The following is a 22,040-nucleotide window of genomic DNA, read 5'->3' as shown; positions in this document are numbered from 1 at the left end:
TAGCCAGCTGGAATGGAACCACCACAGATAAAGAGGGTCAACACTAGACTAAATGGGGCTGAAATTACTTGAATAACGTCAATAATAAAACAAATCAATGAACAACATTGTTAAATAATTATTGTTAGATTTTATTAGCCTCGTTTGAGCATCCTGCAAGCTCCTACTGTAAGAAACAGAATGTGATCTCAAGACCAGGATGGTCCAACGAGGCTAAGATGTAATATGATTTCACCCACCTCTGACACATTAGTCTGCTCATCGATGGACACAAAGATTTTGTACAAAAGGGTTTCAAAGTAGTCACCCTGGACCCTGTTCATCACCAAGCCTTCCAGCGGGGGCACTGGGAGACACAGTAATATATTAATTAATAGATCATACAGTTGAAGTCGGAAGTTTACAGACACCTTAGCCAAATACATTTAAACTCAGTTTTTCACAATTCCTGACATTTAATCCTAGTAAAAATTCCCTGTCTTAGGTCAGTTAGGATCACCACTTTATTTTAAGAATGTGAAATGTCAGAATAATAGTAGAGAGAATGATTTATTTCAGCTTTTATTTCTTTCATCACATTCCCAGTGGGTCAGAAGTTTACATACACTCAATTAGTATTTGGTAGCATTGCCTTTAAATTGTTTAACTTGGGTCAAACGTTTCGGGTAGCCTTCCACAAGCTTCCCACAATAAGTTGGGTGAATTTTGGCCCATTTTTCCTGACAGATCTGGTGTAACTGAGTCAAAGGAGTTTGTAGGCCTCCTTGCTCGCACACGCTTTTTCAGTTCTGCCCACACATTTTCTATAGGATTGAGGTCAGGGCTTTGTGATGGCCACTCCAATACCTTGACTTTGTTGTCCTTAAGTCATTTTGCCACAACTTTGGAAGTATGCTTGGGGTCATTGTCCATTTGGAAGACCCATTTGCGACCAAGCTTTAACTTCCTGACTGATGTCTTGAGACGTTGCTTCAATATATCCACATAATTTTCCTTCCTCATGATGACATCTATTTTGTAAAGTGCACCAGTCCCTCCTGCAGCAAAGCACCCCCACAGCATGATGCTGCCACCCCCGTGCTTCACGTTTGGGATTGTGTTATTCGGCTTGCAAGTAACCACCTTTTTCCTCCAAACATAACGATGGTCATTATGGCCAAACAGTTCTATTTTTGTTTCATCAGCCCAGAGGACATTTCTCCAAAAAGTACAATCTTTGTCCCCATGTGCAGTTGCAAACTGTAGTCTGGCTTTTTTATGGTGGTTTTGGAGCAGTGGCTTCTTCCTTGCTGAGCGGCCTTTCAGGTTATGTCGATATAGTACTCGTTTTACTGTGGATATAGATACTTTTGTACCGGTTTCCTCCAGCATCTTCACAAGGTCCTTTGCTGTTGTTCTGGGATTGATTTGCACTTTTCGCACCAAAGCACATTCATCTCTAGGAGACATAACGCGTCTCCTTCCTGAGCGGTATGACAGCTGCGTGGTCCCAAGGTGTTTATACATGCATACTATTGTTTGTACAGATGAACGTGGTACCTTCAGGCGTTTGGAAATTGCTCCCAAGGATGAACCAGATTTGTGGAGGTCTACAAAAAATGGCTGGCTTGGTTGATTTCTTTTGATTTTCCCATGATGTCAAGCAAAGAGGCACTGAGTTTGAAGGTAGGGCTTGAAATGCATCCACAGGTACACCTCCAATTGACTCAAATGATGTCAATTAGCCTATCAGAAGCTTCTAAAGCCATGACATCATTTTCTGGAATTTTCCAAGCTGTTTAAAGGCACAGTCAATTTAGTGTATGTAAACTTCTGACCCACTGGATTTGTGATACAGTGAATTATAAGTGAAATAATCTGTCTGTAAACAATTGTTGGAAAGATTACTTGTGTCTCACAAAGTAGATGTCCTAACCTGGGAGAGAGATGGAGCACAAAAAAATTACATACAGGGTTGTCACTGGCAACCGACCAGCAAGGGAACAGCCAACTCTCAGCCAGTTATAGATGGTAATGTTGTGGGGCCACTTCACAGCCCTCAGCCAGTTATAGATGGTAATGTTGTGGGGCCTCTTCACAGCCCTCAGCCAGTTATAGATGGTAATGTTGTGGGGCCTCTTCACAGCCCTCAGCCAGTTATAGATGGTAATGTTGTGGGGCCTCTTCACAGCCCTCAGCCAGTTATAGGTGGTAATGTTGTGGGGCCTCTTCACAGCCCTCAGCCAGTTATAGATGGTAATGTTGTGGGGCCTCTTCACAGCCCTCAGCCAGTTATAGATGGTAATGTTGTGGGGCCTCTTCACAGCCCTCTGCCAGTTATAGATGGTAATGTTGTGGGGCCTCTTCACAGCCCTCAGCCAGTTATAGATGGTAATGTTGTGGGACCTCTTCACAGCCCTCAGCCAGTTATAGATGGTAATGTTGTGGGGCCTCTTCACAGCCCTCTGCCAGTTATAGATGGTAATGTTGTGGGGCCTCTTCACAGCCCTCAGCCAGTTATAGATGGTAATGTTGTGGGGCCTCTTCACAGCCCTCAGCCAGTTATAGGTGGTAATGTTGTGGGGCCTCTTCACAGCCCTCAGCCAGTTATAGATGGTAATGTTGTGGGGCCTCTTCACAGCCCTCAGCCAGTTATAGATGGTAATGTTGTGGGGCCTCTTCACAGCCCTCAGCCAGTTATAGATGGTAATGTTGTGGGGCCTCTTCACAGCCCTCAGCCAGTTATAGATGGTAATGTTGTGGGGCCTCTTCACAGCCCTCAGACAGTTATAGATGGTAATGTTGTGGGGCCTCTTCACAGCCCTCAGCCAGTTATAGATGGTAATGTTGTGGGGCCTCTTCACAGCCCTCAGCCAGTTATAGGTGGTAATGTTGTGGGGCCTCTTCACAGCCCTCAGCCAGTTATAGATGGTAATGTTGTGGGGCCTCTTCACAGCCCTCTGCCAGTTATAGATGGTAATGTTGTGGGGCCTCTTCACAGCCCTCTGCCAGTTATAGATGGTAATGTTGTGGGGCCTCTTCACAGCCCTCAGCCAGTTATAGATGGTAATGTTGTGGGGCCTCTTCAAAGCCCTCAGCCCTCTGCCAGTTATAGATGGTAATGTTGTGGGGCCTCTTCACAGCCCTCAGCCAGTTATAGATGGTAATGTTGTGGGGCCTCTTCACAGCCCTCAGCCAGTTATAGATGGTAATGTTGTGGGGCCTCTTCACAGCCCTCAGCCAGTTATAGATGGTAATGTTGTGGGGCCTCTTCACAGCCCTCAGCCAGTTATAGATGGTAATGTTGTGGGGGCCTCTTCACAGCCCTCAGCCAGTTATAGATGGTAATGTTGTGGGGCCTCTTCACAGCCCTCAGCCAGTTATAGATGGTAATGTTGTGGGGCCTCTTCACAGCCCTCAGCCAGTTATAGATGGTAATGTTGTGGGGCCTCTTCACAGCCCTCAGCCAGTTATAGATGGTAATGTTGTGAAGCCACTTCACAGCCCAAATGTTTCCTCCTTTCCCTCCATTATCTGATTCAGATCAAGGAGCTGCTGCCATTACCCAACAAAGAGGTGTGTGTCTGCGTGTAAGCTACTCTGGCAAACAGATCTGAAGTGCACAATAGCAAATAGGTGCAAAATATATTGAAGCAGTAAGGCCCGAGGGAGTGTGGTATTGCTTAGGCAAGATGCAATGTGGAGTGCCTGGATACAGCCCTTAGCCGTGATATATTGGCCATGTACCACAACCCCCCGAGATGCCTTATTGCTATTATAAACTGGTCACCAACGTAATTAGAGCAGTAAATAGTAATTATTTTGTCATACCCATGGTGTACAGTCTGATATACCACGGAGCACCGCCACAACACGTAATATTTTACAGCGAACACTGCAGCAGAAGCAAACTCCTTCCTCTGCTACTCTTTCATCCGCGTGAGGCTACAATATGTAGAGTTTCCCCGGGGAAGCTGTGAAGCCTGGGGAAGCTGTGAAGCCTGGGGAAGCTGTGAAGCCTGGGGAAGCTGTGAAGCCTGGGGAAGCTGTGAAGCCTGGGGAAGCTGTGAAGCCTGGGGAAGCTGTGAAGCCTGGGGAAGCTGTGAAGCCTGGGGAAGCCAGCTGTAGCCTATTGCCTGACTGTGTTCATGAGTTATTAAATGTTTACTGCTTTTCATTAAATCATGTTCAGCTACAAATATAGTATATACATTCCTTCATAATGGCAGAATACTGTAGCCTTGGCCTATATACATTCCTTCATATGGACAGAATGTTGTATATAAATGTGTTCATATGGTTCTATAAAGGCTGAATGCTAAAAACAGCCAATATCTAGTTTCTACTATGTATTTTTGTTTTATCTAGTTCCTACACCATCCATTAACACAAACCATTCACTATAAAACATGTATTTATCAACACAAAAGCTTAACAAAATACTACACATGATGGGGCAAAAATCAGTAGGCCTAAAACGTTTATGTCAAATAAATATGAGTAGGCTACATTACAATGCAGCGCCATAAAACAAGTTCAGGAAGACATTCTCCCAGAATGTGCTTAATGTTCTGGTCTCATAAGGATGTTGGAGTCATTCAAAGGGTTGAAACTGATGCGTTATGAAGAAGTGTATAAGTAGGCTAGGTGCACAATTTTCTCAGATTGATTGTAAAGTATTCACAACTGCAACTTGAAAGTGTAGGCAACGCTCTTCAGGTCAGACTCCAGCCGTTCAGACGTGGTGAACTTCTGATCCAGTGACTTCAGATCCTTCTGTTGCTTGCGGTAGCAGGGTCTTTACCATGGCGGTAGCAGGGTCTTTACCATGGTGGTAGCGGGGTCTTTACCATGGTGGTAGCAGGGTCTTTACCATGGTGGTAGCAGGGTCTTTACCATGGCGGTAGCAGGGTCTTTACCATGGCGGTAGCAGGGTCTTTACCGTGGCGGTAGCAGGGTCTTTACCGTGGTGGTAGCAGGGTCTTTACCGTGGCGGTAGCAGGGTCTTTACCGTGGCGGTAGCAGGGTCTTTACCGTGGCGGTAGCAGGGTCTTTACCGTGGCGGTAGCAGGGTCTTTACCGTGGCGGTAGCAGGGTCTTTACCATGGCGGTAGCAGGGTCTTTACCATGGCGGTAGCAGGGTCTTTACCATGGCGGTAGCAGGGTCTTTACCATGGCGGTAGCAGGGTCTTTACCATGGCGGTAGCAGGGTCTTTACCATGGCGGTAGCAGGGTCTTTACCATGGTGGTAGCAGGGTCTTTACCATGGCGGTAGCAGGGTCTTTACCATGGCGGTAGCAAGGTCTTTACCATGGTGGTAGCAGGGTCTTTACCATGGTGGTAGCAGGGTCTTTACCGTGGCGGTAGCAGGGTCTTTACCATGGCGGTAGCAGGGTCTTTACCATGGCGGTAGCAGGGTCTTTACCGTGGCGGTAGCAGGGTCTTTACCATGGTGGTAGCAGGGTCTTTACCATGGCGGTAGCAGGGTCTTTACCATGGCGGTAGCAGGGTCTTTACCGTGGTGGTAGCAGGGTCTTTACCGTGGCGGTAGCAGGGTCTTTACCGTGGCGGTAGCAGGGTCTTTACCATGGCGGTAGCAGGGTCTTTACCGTGGCGGTAGCAGGGTCTTTACCATGGTGGTAGCAGGGTCTTTACCGTGGCGGTAGCAGGGTCTTTACCGTGGCGGTAGCAGGGTCTTTACCGTGGCGGTAGCAGGGTCTTTACCGTGGCGGTAGCAGGGTCTTTACCGTGGCGGTAGCAGGGTCTTTACCGTGGCGGTAGCAGGGTCTTTACCATGGCGGTAGCAGGGTCTTTACCATGGCGGTAGCAGGGTCTTTACCATGGCGGTAGCAGGGTCTTTACCATGGCGGTAGCAGGGTCTTTACCATGGCGGTAGCAGGGTCTTTACCATGGCGGTAGCAGGGTCTTTACCATGGTGGTAGCAGGGTCTTTACCATGGCGGTAGCAGGGTCTTTACCATGGCGGTAGCAAGGTCTTTACCATGGTGGTAGCAGGGTCTTTACCATGGTGGTAGCAGGGTCTTTACCATGGTGGTAACAGGGTCTTTACCGTGGCGGTAGCAGGGTCTTTACCATGGTGGTAACAGGGTCTTTACCATGGTGGTAGCAGGGTCTTTACCATGGTGGTAACAGGGTCTTTACCATGGTGGTAGCAGGGTCTTTACCATGGTGGTAGCAGGGTCTTTACCATGGTGGTAGCAGGGTCTTTACCATGGTGGTAGCAGGGTCTTTACCATGGTGGTAGCAGGGTCTTTACCATGGTGGTAGCAGGGTCTTTACCATGGTGGAGAAACGCCAGCCAGTTGCTGTTCCTTTCACCTCTTTGCTGCTGTCATTACAATGCCTTCGTTGAACTTCTAAATGGTGGACAGCAACAAGGTTCGCCAAGTCTTGCAGGACAGCATCGTAGCAGTTCCAGAATATGTATATATTTTTAAAGATAGAAGCAGATTATCAGCCATGTGATTGGCCTTGGCATTGATGTCAACAATAAGAAGAAGAATACAGCCATTATTATGCTAAACAGGACATGGCTTCTTCCAATGCCTCCGACCTTCTCCCCAACCGATGTTGCCTGAAAGTACGTCAGAAGCTCCTCCATTTGACGTTCGGGGCGCTGAAAGAACCGTGTATCCAGCATAACTGGAAGATTACCCCGTCAGTGAGCGTTATGCGACCTCGGCATTCTAAAGCATCATATTTCCAGAAGGATCTGTCGTTACCGTCTGTAGGCGTAGCCTTCATGCGCCAGGATATTGTTTTGAAGCACAGAGAGGATACATTCGGTTTCCATTGCTTCTTACGGACGTCAACAGGACCTTGGATATTGTAGGCCTACAATCTGTGTATCCACTCTTTTCATTGGCCTATGCTATTGGTTGCATTTAACACATGGGTTGTTCGTTTTATTGACAGAGTCTCTTGTCACTTTGGTAATTTGTGTGGTAAAAAATGTTTTCTTGTAATGTCCCCAGTCATGTAAAATCACATAGAATTGTAGAAAATGATTTTAGAAAAGGCTAATTTTTTCTCACACACGCAAAATACAATGATTTGCAGGTCCCCGTCAGCCCCTGGTGTTCAGGCCTGAGCCCCTGGTGTTCAGGCCTGAGCCCCTGGTGTTCAGGCCTGAGCCCCTGGTGTTCAGGCCTGAGCCCCTGGTGTTCAGGCCTGAGCCCCTGGTGTTCAGGCCTGAGCCCCTGGTGTTCAGGCCTGAGCCCCTGGTGTTCAGGCCTGAGCCCCTGGTAATGAAACTCTGGTGATGTCCCTGTTGCTTGGTCTGACCTCCTCTGCTGAGGGTAGCAGTGCAAGGTCTTTTTAGCACATGAACGACTTCGAAGCCATCCATCCAACCAATTTATTCTGGCCGTTCAAATTTCTATAGTCTATAATTTCTATAGTCACTATAGTTATATTTTCATAACTGATCAAAATTCGGTATGCTATGGCCTATAGATAATACTGTGTCCATATGAACACATTTATTTGAGTCCATATAAAGAACCACTCAGTTTAGAAAGCAGAGTACCTGACATACAGCTGTCATCAGAGATGGGCAGGTCTAGATAGATGTACCCCCTGTTGCACAGACCTGAAGGAGAGATGGGCACGTCTAGATAGATGTACCCCCTGTTGCACAGACCTGAAGGAGAGAGAAGCAGACATTTATTATCAACGTCATAACAAGATCACATAGTAACATATTCATCTGAATATATTGATGACATTTTCAAAAAGCGCTAACAAAGTATTAGAGCTAAGGAGGCATTTACTATGTATTGCACCACAATAAGACTTGTAATGCTCATCCTGAGAAAATCCTGGTTTTAATTCAATAAAAACCTGATTACAAATCCTTCTGTTATGGCAGAGTAGCCTATGCACCCCTACCCTAAATCTTTCCCATCTTCCCCAGTCTCAAATTAACATAGAACAGAGCATAGATGCCTCTAAATCTTTCCCATCTTCCCCAGTCTCAAATTAACATAGAACAGAGCATAGATGCCTCTAAATCTTTCCCATCGTCCCCAGTCTCAAATTAACATAGAACAGAGCATAGATGCCTCTAAATCTTTCCCATCTTCCAGAGTCTCCCATCCTACCTGTCGCTCTACCATCCTACCTGTCGCTCTACCATCCTACCTGTCACTCTACCATCCTACCTGTCGCTCTACCATCCTACCTGTCGCTCTACCATCCTACCTGTCGCTCTACCATCCTACCTGTCGCTCTACCATCCTACCTGTCGCTCTACCATCCTACCTGTCGCTCTGCCATCCTACCTGTCGCTCTGCCATCCTACCTGTCGCTCTGCCATCCTACCTGTCGCTCTGCCATCCTACCTGTCGCTCTGCCATCCTACCTGTCGCTCTACCATCCTACCTGTCACTCTACCATCCTACCTGTCACTCTACCATGATATATTTTGCTCTACCATCCTACCTGTCGCTCTACCATCCTACCTGTCGCTCTACCATCCTACCTGTCGCTCTACCATCCTACCTGTCGCTCTACCATCCTACCTGTCGCTCTACCATGATATATTTTGCTCTACCATTCTACATGTCGCTCTACCGTCCTACCTGTCACTCTACCATGATATATTTTGCTCTAACATCCTACATGTCGCTCTACCATCCTACATGTCGCTCTGCCATCCTACATGTCGCTCTACCATCCTACATGTCGCTCTACCATCCTACCTGTTACTCTACTATCTGTCGCTCTACCATCCTACCTATCGCTCTACCATCCTACCTGTCGCTCTACCATCCTACCTGTCGCTCTACTATCCTACCTGTCACTCTACCATCCTACCTGTCGCTCTGCCATCCTACCTGTCGCTCTACCATCCTACCTGTCGCTCTACCATCCTACCTGTCGCTCTACCATCCTACCTGTCGCTCTACCATCCTACCTGTCGCTCTACCATCCTACCTGTCGCTCTACCATCCTACCTGTCGCTCTACCATCCTACCTGTCACTCTACCATCCTACCTGTCACTCTACCATCCTACATGTCGCTCTGCCATCCTACCTATCGCTCTACCATTCTATCGGTCGCTCTACCATCCTACATGTTGCTCTGCCATCCTACATGTCCGACACACTGATGGCTAGCGACTACCATCTATCCAGACCACTGGGCCATTTAGCAGCGAGCTGGGATGAACACACACACAAACCCGAGAAGAAATGCCACTCACTCAGCACCACATTGTACTCCATTGATCCGGCCAGCTGGGGTCCTGAATCTATCATCTTATCAATCGCCTTCCTCTCTGCCATCGAGCAGATCTGAAATCAGACAAGAGAAGGGGAGAGAGGGAGAGAGAAAGAAGGAGAGGAGGAAAGAGGTGATTGTAGAGAGGAGAAGAGAGGAGAAGAGAAGAAGGGGGAGGAGAGTAGGAGACGAGAGGTGAGGAGGGGGAAAACACCACACTACCAGAAGAGAAACACCTGGTGAGCACAGCATGGCAACTTCAGGTCGGAGATCAGTCTAACTAGCTAGTTTCCTGAATCTTTCTGGCAATTTTACGTGTGGTGTAAAATTTGGACATTTCTGGTGGGAACAGCAGATAGGAACCTGCCCACACGGACAATTCCAGATGACAAAGTCAGTGCAGCACTCCACCACTCTCCTTCTTGGTAAAATAGCCTTACACAGCCTGGAGGTGTGTTGGGTCATTGTCCTGTTGAAAAACTAATGATAGTCCCACTAAGCCCAAACCAGATGGGATGGCGTATCGCTGCAGAATGCTGTGGTAGCCATGCTGGTTAAGTGTGCCTTGAATTCTAAATAAATCACAGACAGTGTCACCAGCAAAGCACCACCACACCATAACACCTCCTCCTCCATGCCTTACGGTGGGAACTACACATGCGGAGATTGTCCGTTCACCCACACCGCGTCTAACAAAGACACGGCGGTTGGAACCAAAAATCTCCAACTTGGACTCCAGACCAAATGATAGATTTCCACCTGTCTAATGTCCATTGCTCGTGTTTCTTGGCCCGAGCAAGTCTCTTCTTATTATTGGTGTCCTTTAGTAGTGGTTTCTTTGCAGCAATTCGACCATGAAGGCCTGATTCACACAATCCCTCTGAACAGTTGATGTTGAGAAGTGTCTGACTCTGTGAAGCATTTATTTGGGCCGCAATTTCTGAGGCTGGTAACCATAATGAACTTACCCTCTGCAGCAGAGATAAGTCTCGGTCTTCCATTCCTGTGGCAGTCCTCATGAGAGCCAGTTTCATCATAGCGCTTGATGTTTTTTGCGACTGCACTTGAAGAAACTTTCAAAGTTCTTTACATTTTTCCGGATTGACTGACCTTCATGTCTTAAAGTAATGGACTGTCGTTTCTCTTTGCTTATTTGAGCTGTTGTTGCCATTATATAGATTTGGTAATTTACCAAATAGGGCTATCTTCTGTATACCCCCCCACCTTGTCACAACACAACTGATTGGCTCAAACACATTAAGAAGGAAAGAAATTCCACAAATTAACTTTTAAGAAGGCACACCTGTTAATTGAAATGCATTCCAGGTGACTACCTCATGACGCTGGTTGAGAGAATGCCAAGAGTGGGCAAAGCTGTCATGAAGGCAAAGGGTGGATATTTGAAGAATCTCAAATATAACATATATTTCGATTTGTTTAACACTTTTTGGGTTACTACATGATTCCATGTGTGTTATTTCATAGTTTTGATGTCTTCACTATTATTCTACAATGTAAAAATAAAATAAAGAAAAAACCCTTGAATGGCAGTGGTAAACTTTTGGTAGACTTTTGACTGGTAGTGTAGATAGTCAGATACAGACAGGAGATACAGACAGGTAGCGTCAGATACAGACAGGTAGCGTCCGATACAGACAGGTAGCGTCAGATACAGACAGGTAGCGTCCGATACAGACAGGTAGCGTCCGATACAGACAGGTAGCGTCCGATACAGACAGGTAGCGTCCGATACAGACAGGTAGCGTCCGATACAGACAGGTAGCGTCCGATACAGACAGGTAGCGTCCGATACAGACAGGTAGCGTCAGATACAGACAGGTAGCGTCCGATACAGACAGGTAGCGTCAGATACAGACAGGTAGCGTCAGATACAGACAGGTAGCGTCCGATACAGACAGGTAGCGTCCAGATACAGACAGGTAGCGTCCGATACAGACAGGTAGCGTCCGATACAGACAGGTAGCGTCCGATACAGACAGGTAGCGTCAGATACAGACAGGTAGCGCCAGATACAGACAGGTAGCGTCCGATACAGACAGGTAGCGTCAGATACAGACAGGAGATACAGACAGGTAGCGTCAGATACAGACAGGTAGCGTCAGATACAGACAGGTAGCGTCCGATACAGACAGGTAGCGTCCGATACAGACAGGTAGCGTCCGATACAGACAGGTAGCGTCCGATACAGACAGGTAGCGCCAGATACAGACAGGTAGCGTCCGATACAGACAGGTAGCGTCAGATACAGACAGGAGATACAGACAGGTAGCGTCAGATACAGACAGGTAGCGTCAGATACAGACAGGTAGCGTCAGATACAGACAGGTAGCGTCAGATACAGACAGGAGATACAGACAGGTAGCGTCCGATACAGACAGGTAGCGTCAGATACAGACAGGTAGCGTCCGATACAGACAGGTAGCGTCAGATACAGACAGGTAGCGTCCGATACAGACAGGTAGCGTCAGATACAGACAGGTAGCGTCAGATACAGACAGGTAGCGTCCGATACAGACAGGTAGCGTCCAATACAGACAGGTAGCGTCAGATACAGACAGGTAGCGCCAGATACAGACAGGTAGCGTCCGATACAGACAGGTAGCGTCAGATACAGACAGGAGATACAGACAGGTAGCGTCAGATACAGACAGGTAGCGTCAGATACAGACAGGTAGCGTCCGATACAGACAGGTAGCGTCCGATACAGACAGGTAGCGTCAGATACAGACAGGTAGCGCCAGATACAGACAGGTAGCGTCCGATACAGACAGGTAGCGTCAGATACAGACAGGAGATACAGACAGGTAGCGTCAGATACAGACAGGTAGCGTCAGATACAGACAGGTAGCGTCAGATACAGACAGGTAGCGTCAGATACAGACAGGAGATACAGACAGGTAGCGTCAGATACAGACAGGTAGCGTCAGATACAGACAGGTAGCGTCAGATACAGACAGGTAGCGCCAGATACAGACAGGTAGCGTCCGATACAGACAGGTAGCGTCCGATACAGACAGGTAGCGTCCGATACAGACAGGTAGCGTCAGATACAGACAGGTAGCGTCCGATACAGACAGGTAGCGTCAGATACAGACAGGTAGCGTCCGATACAGACAGGAGATACAGACAGGTAGCGTCAGATACAGACAGGTAGCGTCAGATACAGACAGGTAGCGTCAGATACAGACAGGTAGCGTCAGATACAGACAGGTAGCGTCCGATACAGACAGGTAGCGTCCGATACAGACAGGTAGCGTCAGATACAGACAGGTAGCGTCCGATACAGACAGGAGATACAGACAGGTAGCGTCAGATACAGACAGGTAGCGTCAGATACAGACAGGTAGCGTCCGATACAGACAGGAGATACAGACAGGTAGCGTCAGATACAGACAGGTAGCGTCAGATACAGACAGGTAGCGTCCAGATACAGACAGGTAGCGTCCCGATACAGACAGGTAGCGTCCGATACAGACAGGTAGCGTCCGATACAGACGGGTAGCGTCCGATACAGACAGGTAGCGTCAGATACAGACAGGTAGCGTCCGATACAGACAGGTAAGCGTCAGATACAGACAGGTAGCGTCCAGATACAGACAGGTAGCGTCAGATACAGACAGGTAGCGTCCGATACAGACAGGTAGCGTCCGATACAGACAGGTGCGTCAGATACAGACAGGTAGCGTCAGATACAGACAGGTAGCGTCCGATACAGACAGGAGATACAGACAGGTAGCGTCAGATACAGACAGGTAGCGTCAGATACAGACAGGTAGCGTCAGATACAGACAGGTAGCGTCCGATACAGACAGGTAGCGTCCGATACAGACAGGTAGCGTCCGATACAGACAGGTAGCGTCCGATACAGACAGGTAGCGTCCGATACAGACAGGTAGCGTCCGATACAGACAGGTAGCGTCCGATACAGACAGGTAGCGTCCGATACAGACAGGTAGCGTCCGATACAGACAGGTAGCGTCAGATACAGACAGGTAGCGTCCGATACAGACAGGTAGCGTCCGATACAGACAGGTAAGCGTCGATACAGACAGGTAGCGTCCGATACAGACAGGTAGCGTCCGATACAGACAGGTAGCGTCAGATACAGACGAGTAGCGTCAGATACAGACAGGTAGCGTCAGATACAGACAGGTAGCGTCAGATACAGACAGGGTAGCGTCAGATACAGACAGGTAGCGTCAGATACAGACAGGTAGCGTCAGATACAGACAGGTAGCGTCCGATACAGACAGGTAGCGTCCGATACAGACAGGTAGCGTCCGATACAGACAGGTAGCGTCAGATACAGACAAGTAGCGTCAGATACAGACAGGTAGCGTCAGATACAGACAGGTAGCGTCCGATACAGACAGGTAGCGTCAGATACAGACAGGTAGCGTCAGATACAGACAGGTAGCGTCCGATACAGACAGGTAGCGTCAGATACAGACAGGTAGCGTCCGATACAGACAGGTAGCGTCCGATACAGACAGGTAGCGTCCGATACAGACAGGTAGCGTCCGATACAGACAGGTAGCGTCCGATACAGACAGGGTAGCGTCCGATACAGACAGGTAGCGTCAGATACAGACAGGTAGCGTCCGATACAGACAGTAGCGTCCGATACAGACAGGTAGCGTCCGATACAGACAGGTAGCGTCCGATACAGACAGGTACGTCCGATACAGACGGGTAGCGTCCGATACAGACAGGTAGCGTCCGATACAGACAGGTAGCGTCAGATACAGACAGGTAGCGTCAGATACAGACAGGTAGCGTCAGATACAGACAGGTAGCGCCAGATACAGACAGGTAGCGTCGAGATACAGACAGGTAGCGTCCGATACAGACAGGTAGCGTCCGATACAGACAGGTAGCGTCGATACAGACAGGTAGCGTCCGATACAGACAGGTAGCGTCCGATACAGACAGGTAGCGTCCGATACAGACAGGTAGCGTCAGATACAGACAGGTAGCGTCCGATACAGACGGGTAGCGTCAGATACAGACAGGTAGCGTCCGATACAGACAGGTAGCGTCCGATACAGACAGGTAGCGTCCGATACAGACAGAGTAGCGTCCGATACAGACAGGTAGCGTCCGATACAGACAGGTAGCGTCGATACAGACAGGTAGCGTCCGATACAGACAGGTAGCGTCCGATACAGACAGGTAGCGTCCGATACAGACAGGTAGCGTCCGATACGAACGGGTAGCGTCAGACAGACAGTAGCGTCAGATACAGACAGGTAGCGTCCGATACAGACAGGTAGCGTCCGATACAGACAGGTAGCGTCCGATACAGACAGGTAGCGTCCGATACAGACAGGTAGCGTCCGATACAGACAGGTAGCGTCCGATACAGACAGGTAGCGTCCGATACAGACAGGTAGCGTCCGATACAGACAGGTAGCGTCAGATACAGACAGGTAGCGCCAGATACAGACAGGTAGCGCCAGATACAGACAGGTAGCGTCAGATACAGACAGGTAGCGTCAGATACAGACAGGTAGCGTCCGATACGACGGTAGCGTCCGATACGAACGGGTGGCGTCCGATACAGACAGGTAGCGTCCGATACAGACAGGTAGCGTCAGATACAGACAGGTAGCGTCCGATACAGACAGGTAGCGTCCGATACAGACAGGTAGCGTCCGATACAGACAGGTAGCGTCCGATACAGACAGGTAGCGTCAGATACAGACAGGTAGCGTCCGATACAGACAGGTAGCGTCAGATACAGACAGGTAGCGTCAGATACAGACAGAGTAGCGTCCGATACAGACAGGTAGCGTCCGATACAGACAGGTAGCGTCCGATACAGACAGGTAGCGTCCGATACAGACAGGTAGCGTCCGATACAGACAGGTAGCGTCAGATACAGACAGGTAGCGTCCGATACAGACAGGTAGCGTCCGATACAGACAGGTAGCGTCAGATACAGACAGGTAGCGTCAGATACAGACAGGTCGTCTACAACAGGTAGCGTCCGATACAGACAGGTAGCGTCCGATACAGACAGGTAGCGTCCGATACAGACAGGTAGCGTCAGATACAGACAGGTAGCGTCAGATACAGACAGGTAGCGTCAGATACAGACAGGTAGCGTCAGATACAGACAGGTAGCGTCCGATACAGACAGGTAGCGTCCGATACAGACAGGTAGCGTCAGATACAGACAGGTAGCGTCAGATACAGACAGGTAGCGTCCGATACAGACGGTAGCGTCAGATACAGACAGGTAGCGTCCGATACAGACAGGTAGCGTCCGATACAGACAGGTAGCGTCAGATACAGACAGGTAGCGTCCGATACAGACAGGTAGCGTCAGATACAGACAGGTAGCGTCAGATACAGACAGGTAGCGTCCGATACAGACAGGTAGCGTCAGATACAGACAGGTAGCGTCAGATACAGACAGAGCGTCAGATACAGACAGGTAGCGTCCGATACAGACAGGTAGCGTCAGATACAGACAGGTAGCGTCAGATACAGACAGGTAGCGTCAGATACAGACAGGTAGCGTCAGATACAGACAGGTAGCGTCCGATACAGACAGGAGATACAGACAGGTAGCGTCAGATACAGACAGGTAGCGTCCGATACAGACAGGTAGCGCCAGATACAGACAGGTAGCGCAATACAGACAGGTAGGGTCCGATACAGACAGGTAGCGTCAGATACAGACAGGTAGCGCCAGATACAGACAGGAGGCCAGATACAGACAGGTAGCGTCAGATACAGACAGGTAGCGTCCGATACAGACAGGTAGCGTCCGATACAGACAGGTAGCGTCAGATACAGACAGGTAGCGTCCGATACAGACAGGTAGCGTCCGATACAGACAGGTAGCGTCAGATACAGACAGGTAGCGTCAGATACAGACAGGTAGCGTCAGATACAGACAGGTAGCGTCAGATACAGACAGGTAGCGTCCGATACAGACAGGTAGCGTCAGATACAGACAGGTAGCGTCAGATACAGACAGGTAGCGTCAGATACAGACAGGTAGCGTCCGATACAGACAGGTAGCGTCCGATACAGACAGGTAGCGTCAGATACAGACAGGTAGCGTCCGATACAGACAGGTAGCGTCAGATACAGACAGGTAGCGTCCGATACAGACAGGTAGCGTCCGATACAGACAGGTAGCGTCAGATACAGACAGGTAGCGTCAGATACAGACAGGTAGCGTCAGATACAGACAGGTAGCGTCAGATACAGACAGGTAGCGTCAGATACAGACAGGTAGCGTCCGATACAGACAGGTAGCGTCAGATACAGACAGGTAGCGTCAGATACAGACAGGTAGCGTCAGATACAGACAGGTAGCGTCAGATACAGACAGGTAGCGTCAGATACAGACAGGTAGCGTCAGATACAGACAGGTAGCGTCAGATACAGACAGGTAGCGTCAGATACAGACAGGTAGCGTCAGATACAGACAGGTAGCGTCAGATACAGACAGGTAGCGTCAGATACAGACAGGTAGCGTCCGATACAGACAGGTAGCGTCCGATACAGACAGGTAGCGTCAGATACAGACAGGTAGCGCCAGATACAGACAGGTAGCGTCAGATACAGACAGGTAGCGTCAGATACAGACAGGTAGCGTCCGATACAGACAGGTAGCGCCAGATACAGACAGGTAGCGTCAGATACAGACAGGTAGCGTCAGATACAGACAGGTAGCGTCAGATACAGACAGGTAGGCGTCAGATAGAGACAGGTAGCGTCAGATACAGACAGGTAGCGTCCGATACAGACAGGTAGCGTCAGATACAGACAGGTAGCGTCCGATACAGACAGGTAGCGTCCGATACGAACGAAGTAGCGTCCGATACAGACAGGTAGCGTCCAGATACAGACAGGTAGCGTCCGATACAGACAGGTAGCGCCAGATACAGACAGGTAGCGTCAGATACAGACAGGTAGCGTCAGATACAGACAGGTAGCGTCAGATACAGACAGGTAGCGTCAGATACAGACAGGTAGCGTCAGATACAGACAGGTAGCGTCAGATACAGACAGGTAGCGTCAGATACAGACAGGTAGCGTCAGATACAGACAGGTAGCGTCCGATACAGACAGGTAGCGTCAGATACAGACAGGTAGCGTCCGATACAGACAGGAGATACAGACAGGTAGCGCCAGATACAGACAGGTAGCGCCAGATACAGACAGGTAGCGTCCGATACAGACAGGAGATACAGACAGGTAGCGTCAGATACAGACAGGTAGCGCCAGATACAGACAGGTAGCGCCAGATACAGACAGGTAGCGTCCGATACAGACAGGTAGCGTCAGATACAGACAGGTAGCGTCAGATACAGACAGGTAGCGTCCGATACAGACAGGAGATACAGACAGGTAGCGTCAGATACAGACAGGTAGCGTCAGATACAGACAGGTAGCGTCCGATACAGACAGGTAGCGTCCGATACAGACAGGTAGCGTCCGATACAGACAGGTAGCGTCCGATACAGACAGGTAGCGTCCGATACAGACAGGTAGCGTCCGATACAGACAGGTAGCGTCAGATACAGACAGGTAGCGTCAGATACAGACAGGTAGCGTCCGATACAGACAGGTAGCATCTGATACAGACGAGTAGCGTCCGATACAGACAGGTAGCGTCCGATACAGACGGGTAGCGTCGGATACAGACAGGTAGCGTCAGATACAGACAGGTAGCGTCAGATACAGACAGGTAGCGTCAGATACAGACAGGTAGCGTCAGATACAGACAGGTAGCGTCAGATACAGACGGGTAGCGTCAGATACAGACAGGTAGCGTCCGATACAGACAGGTAGCGTCCGATACAGACAGGTAGCGTCCGATACAGACAGGTAGCGTCAGATACAGACGAGTAGCGTCGAGATACAGACAGGTAGCGTCCGATACAGACAGGTAGCGTCCGATACAGACAGGTAGCGTCCGATACAGACAGGTAGCGTCAGATACGGACAGGTAGCGTCAGATACAGACAGGTAGCGTCCGATACAGACAGGTAGCGTCCGATACAGACAGGTAGCGTCAGATACAGACAGGTAGCGTCAGATACAGACAGGTAGCGTCCGATACAGACAGGTAGCTCCGATACAGACAGGTAGCGTCCGATACAGACGGGTAGCGTCAGATACAGACAGGTAGCGTCAGATACAGACAGGTAGCGTCCGATACAGACAGGTAGCGTCCGATACAGACAGGTAGCGTCCGATACAGACAGGTAGCGTCCGATACAGACAGGTAGCGTCCGATACAGACAGGTAGCGTCAGATACAGACAGGTAGCGTCCGATACAACGTACGTCGATACAGACAGGTAGCGTCAGATACAGACAGGTAGCGTCAGATACAGACAGGTAGCGTCCGATACAGACAGGTAGCGTCCGATACAGACAGGTAGCGTCAGATACAGACAGGTAGCGTCAGATACAGACAGGTAGCGTCAGATACAGACAGGTAGCGTCAGATACAGACAGGTAGCGTCAGATACAGACAGGTAGCGTCAGATACAGACAGGTAGCGTCAGATACAGACAGGTAGCGTCCGATACAGACAGGTAGCGTCCGATACAGACAGGTAGCGTCCGATACAGACAGGTAGCGTCAGATACAGACAGGTAGCGTCAGATACAGACAGGTAGCGTCCGATACAGACAGGTAGCGTCCGATACAGACAGGTAGCGTCCGATACAGACAGGTAGCGTCCGATACAGACGAGTAGCGTCCGATACAGACAGGTAGCGTCCGATACAGACAGGTAGCGTCCGATACAGACAGGTAGCGTCAGATACAGACAGGTAGCGTCCAGATACAGACAGGTAGCGTCCGATACAGACAGGTAGCGTCAGATACAGACAGGTAGCGTCAGATACAGACAGGTAGCGTCAGATACAGACAGGTAGCGTCGATACAGACAGGTAGCGTCCGATACAGACAGGTAGCGTCAGATACAACAGGTAGCGTCCGATACAGACAGGTAGCGTCCGATACAGACAGGTAGCGTCCGATACAGACAGGTAGCGTCCGATACAGACAGGTAGCGTCAGATACGAACAGGTAGCGTCCGATACAGACAGGTAGCGTCCGATACAGACAGGTAGCGCCAGATACAGACAGGTAGCGTCCGATACAGACAGGTAGCGTCCGATACAGACAGGTAGCGTCAGATACAGACAGGTAGCGTCCGATACAGACAGGTAGCGTCAGATACAGACAGGTAGCGTCAGATACAGACAGGTAGCGTCAGATACAGACAGGTACTCAGATACAGACAGGTAGCGTCAGATACAGACAGGTAGCGTCCGATACAGACAGGTAGCGTCCGATACAGACAGGTAGCGTCCGATACAGACAGGTAGCGTCCGATACAGACAGGTAGCGTCCGATACAGACAGGTAGCGTCAGATACAGACAGGTAGCGTCCGATACAGACAGGTAGCGTCCGATACAGACAGGTAGCGTCCGATACAGACAGGTAGCGCCAGATACAGACAGGTAGCGTCCGATACAGACAGGTAGCGTCCGATACAGACAGGTAGCGTCAGATACAGACAGGTAGCGTCCGATACAGACAGGTAGCGTCCGATACAGACAGGTAGCGTCAGATACAGACAGGTAGCGTCAGATACAGACAGGTAGCGTCAGATACAGACAGGTAGCGTCAGATACAGACAGGTAGCGTCAGATACAGACAGGTAGCGTCCGATACAGACAGGTAGCGTCAGATACAGACAGGTAGCGTCCGATACAGACAGGTAGCGTCCGATACAGACAGGTAGCGTCCGATACAGACAGGTAGCGTCCGATACAGACAGGTAGCGTCAGATACAGACAGGTAGCGTCAGATACAGACGAGTAGCGTCCGATACAGACAGGTAGCGTCCGATACGGACAGGTAGCGTCGAACAGACAGGTAGCGTCCGATACAGACAGGTAGCGTCCGATACAGACAGGTAGCGTCCGATACAGACAGGTAGCGTCAGATACAGACAGGTAGCGTCCGATACAGACAGGTAGCGTCCGATACAGACAGGTAGCGTCAGATACAGACAGGTAGCGTCCGATACAGACAGGTAGCGTCCGATACAGACAGGTAGCGTCCGATACAGACAGGTAGCGTCCGATACAGACAGGTAGCGTCCGATACAGACAGGTAGCGTCAGATACAGACAGGTAGCGTCCGATACAGACAGGTAGCGTCCGATACGAACAGGTAGCGTCCGATACAGACAGGTAGCGTCCGATACAGACAGGTAGCGTCAGATACAGACAGGTAGCGTCCGATACGAACGAGTAGCGTCCGATACAGACGGGTAGCGTCCGATACAGACAGGTAGCGTCCGATACAGACAGGTAGCGTCCGATACAGACAGGTAGCGTCCGATACAGACAGGTAGCGTCCGATACAGACAGGTAGCGTCCGATACAGACAGGTAGCGTCAGATACAGACAGGTAGCGTCAGATACAGACAGGTAGCGTCCAGATACAGACAGGTAGCGTCAGATACAGACAGGTAGCGTCAGATACAGACAGGTAGCGTCCGATACAGACGGGTAGCGTCCGATACAGACAGGTAGCGTCCGATACCCAGTAGCGTCCGATACAGACAGATGGCGTCAGATACAGACAGGTAGCGTCAGATACAGACAGGTAGCGTCCGATACAGACAGGTAGCGTCCGATACAAACAGGTAGCGTCCGATACAGACAGGTAGCGTCAGATACAGACAGGTAGCGTCCGATACAGACAGGTAGCGTCCGATACAGACAGGTAGCGTCCGATACAGACAGGTAGCGTCCGATACAGACAGGTAGCGTCAGATACAGACAGGTAGCGTCCGATACAGACAGGTAGCGTCCGATACAGACAGGTAGCGTCCGATACAGACAGGTAGCGTCAGATACAGACAGGTAGCGTCCGATACAGACAGGTAGCGTCCGATACAGACAGGTAGCGTCCGATACAGACAGGTAGCGTCCGATACAGACAGGTAGCGTCATACAAACGTGCGTCCGATACAGACAGGTAGCGTCAGATACAGACAGGTAGCGTCAGATACAGACAGGTAGCGTCCGATACAGACAGGTAGCGTCCGATACAGACAGGTAGCGTCCGATACAGACAGGTAGCGTCCGATACAGACAGGTAGCGTCAGATACAGACAGGTAGCGTCCGATACAGACAGGTAGCGTCCGATACAGACAGGTAGCGTCAGATACAGACAGGTAGCGCCAGATACAGACAGGTAGCGTCCGATACAGGTAGCGTCCGATACAGACAGGTAGCGTCCGATACAGACAGGTAGCGTCAGATACAGACAGGTAGCGTCCGATACAGACAGGTAGCGTCAGATACAGACAGGTAGCGTCAGATACAGACAGGTAGCGTCAGATACAGACAGGTAGCGTCCGATACAGACAGGTAGCGTCCGATACAGACAGGTAGCGTCCGATACAGACAGGTAGCGTCCGATACAGACAGGTAGCGTCCGATACAGACAGGTAGCGTCCGATACAGACAGGTAGCGTCCGATACAGACAGGTAGCGTCAGATACAGAACAGGTAGCGTCAGATACAGACAGGTAGCGTCCGATACAGACAGGTAGCGTCCGATACAGACGGGTAAGCGTCCGATACAGACAGGTAGCGTCAGATACAGACGGGTAGCGTCAGATACAGACAGGTAGCGTCAGATACAGACAGGTAGCGTCCGATACAGACAGGTAGCGTCCGATACAGACAGGTAGCGTCCGATACAGACAGGTAGCGTCAGATACAGACAGGTAGCG

At 49.8% G+C, this 22,040-nt stretch overlaps 1 protein-coding gene across 1 annotated transcript in view; it reads right to left on the bottom strand.

The window, feature by feature from the left end:
- Nucleotides 1-22,040, bottom strand: part of LOC121556427 (protein FAM91A1-like) — a 126,264-nt gene that overhangs the window by 84,123 nt on the left and 20,101 nt on the right. Inside the window, exons 2-4 of the mRNA XM_045212851.1 lie at nucleotides 9,206-9,296; nucleotides 7,528-7,641; nucleotides 240-346 (exon numbers count right to left, since the gene is read on the bottom strand). Coding sequence (XP_045068786.1) covers nucleotides 240-346; nucleotides 7,528-7,641; nucleotides 9,206-9,296 — 312 coding nt within the window. The remainder of the gene's footprint in view (nucleotides 1-239; nucleotides 347-7,527; nucleotides 7,642-9,205; nucleotides 9,297-22,040) is intronic.

Source organism: Coregonus clupeaformis, unplaced genomic scaffold (genome assembly GCF_020615455.1).
Source record: "Coregonus clupeaformis isolate EN_2021a unplaced genomic scaffold, ASM2061545v1 scaf0055, whole genome shotgun sequence".
Classification (NCBI taxonomy): Eukaryota; Metazoa; Chordata; class Actinopteri; order Salmoniformes; family Salmonidae; genus Coregonus; species Coregonus clupeaformis.
This window is presented reverse-complemented; position numbering and strand designations above follow the sequence as displayed.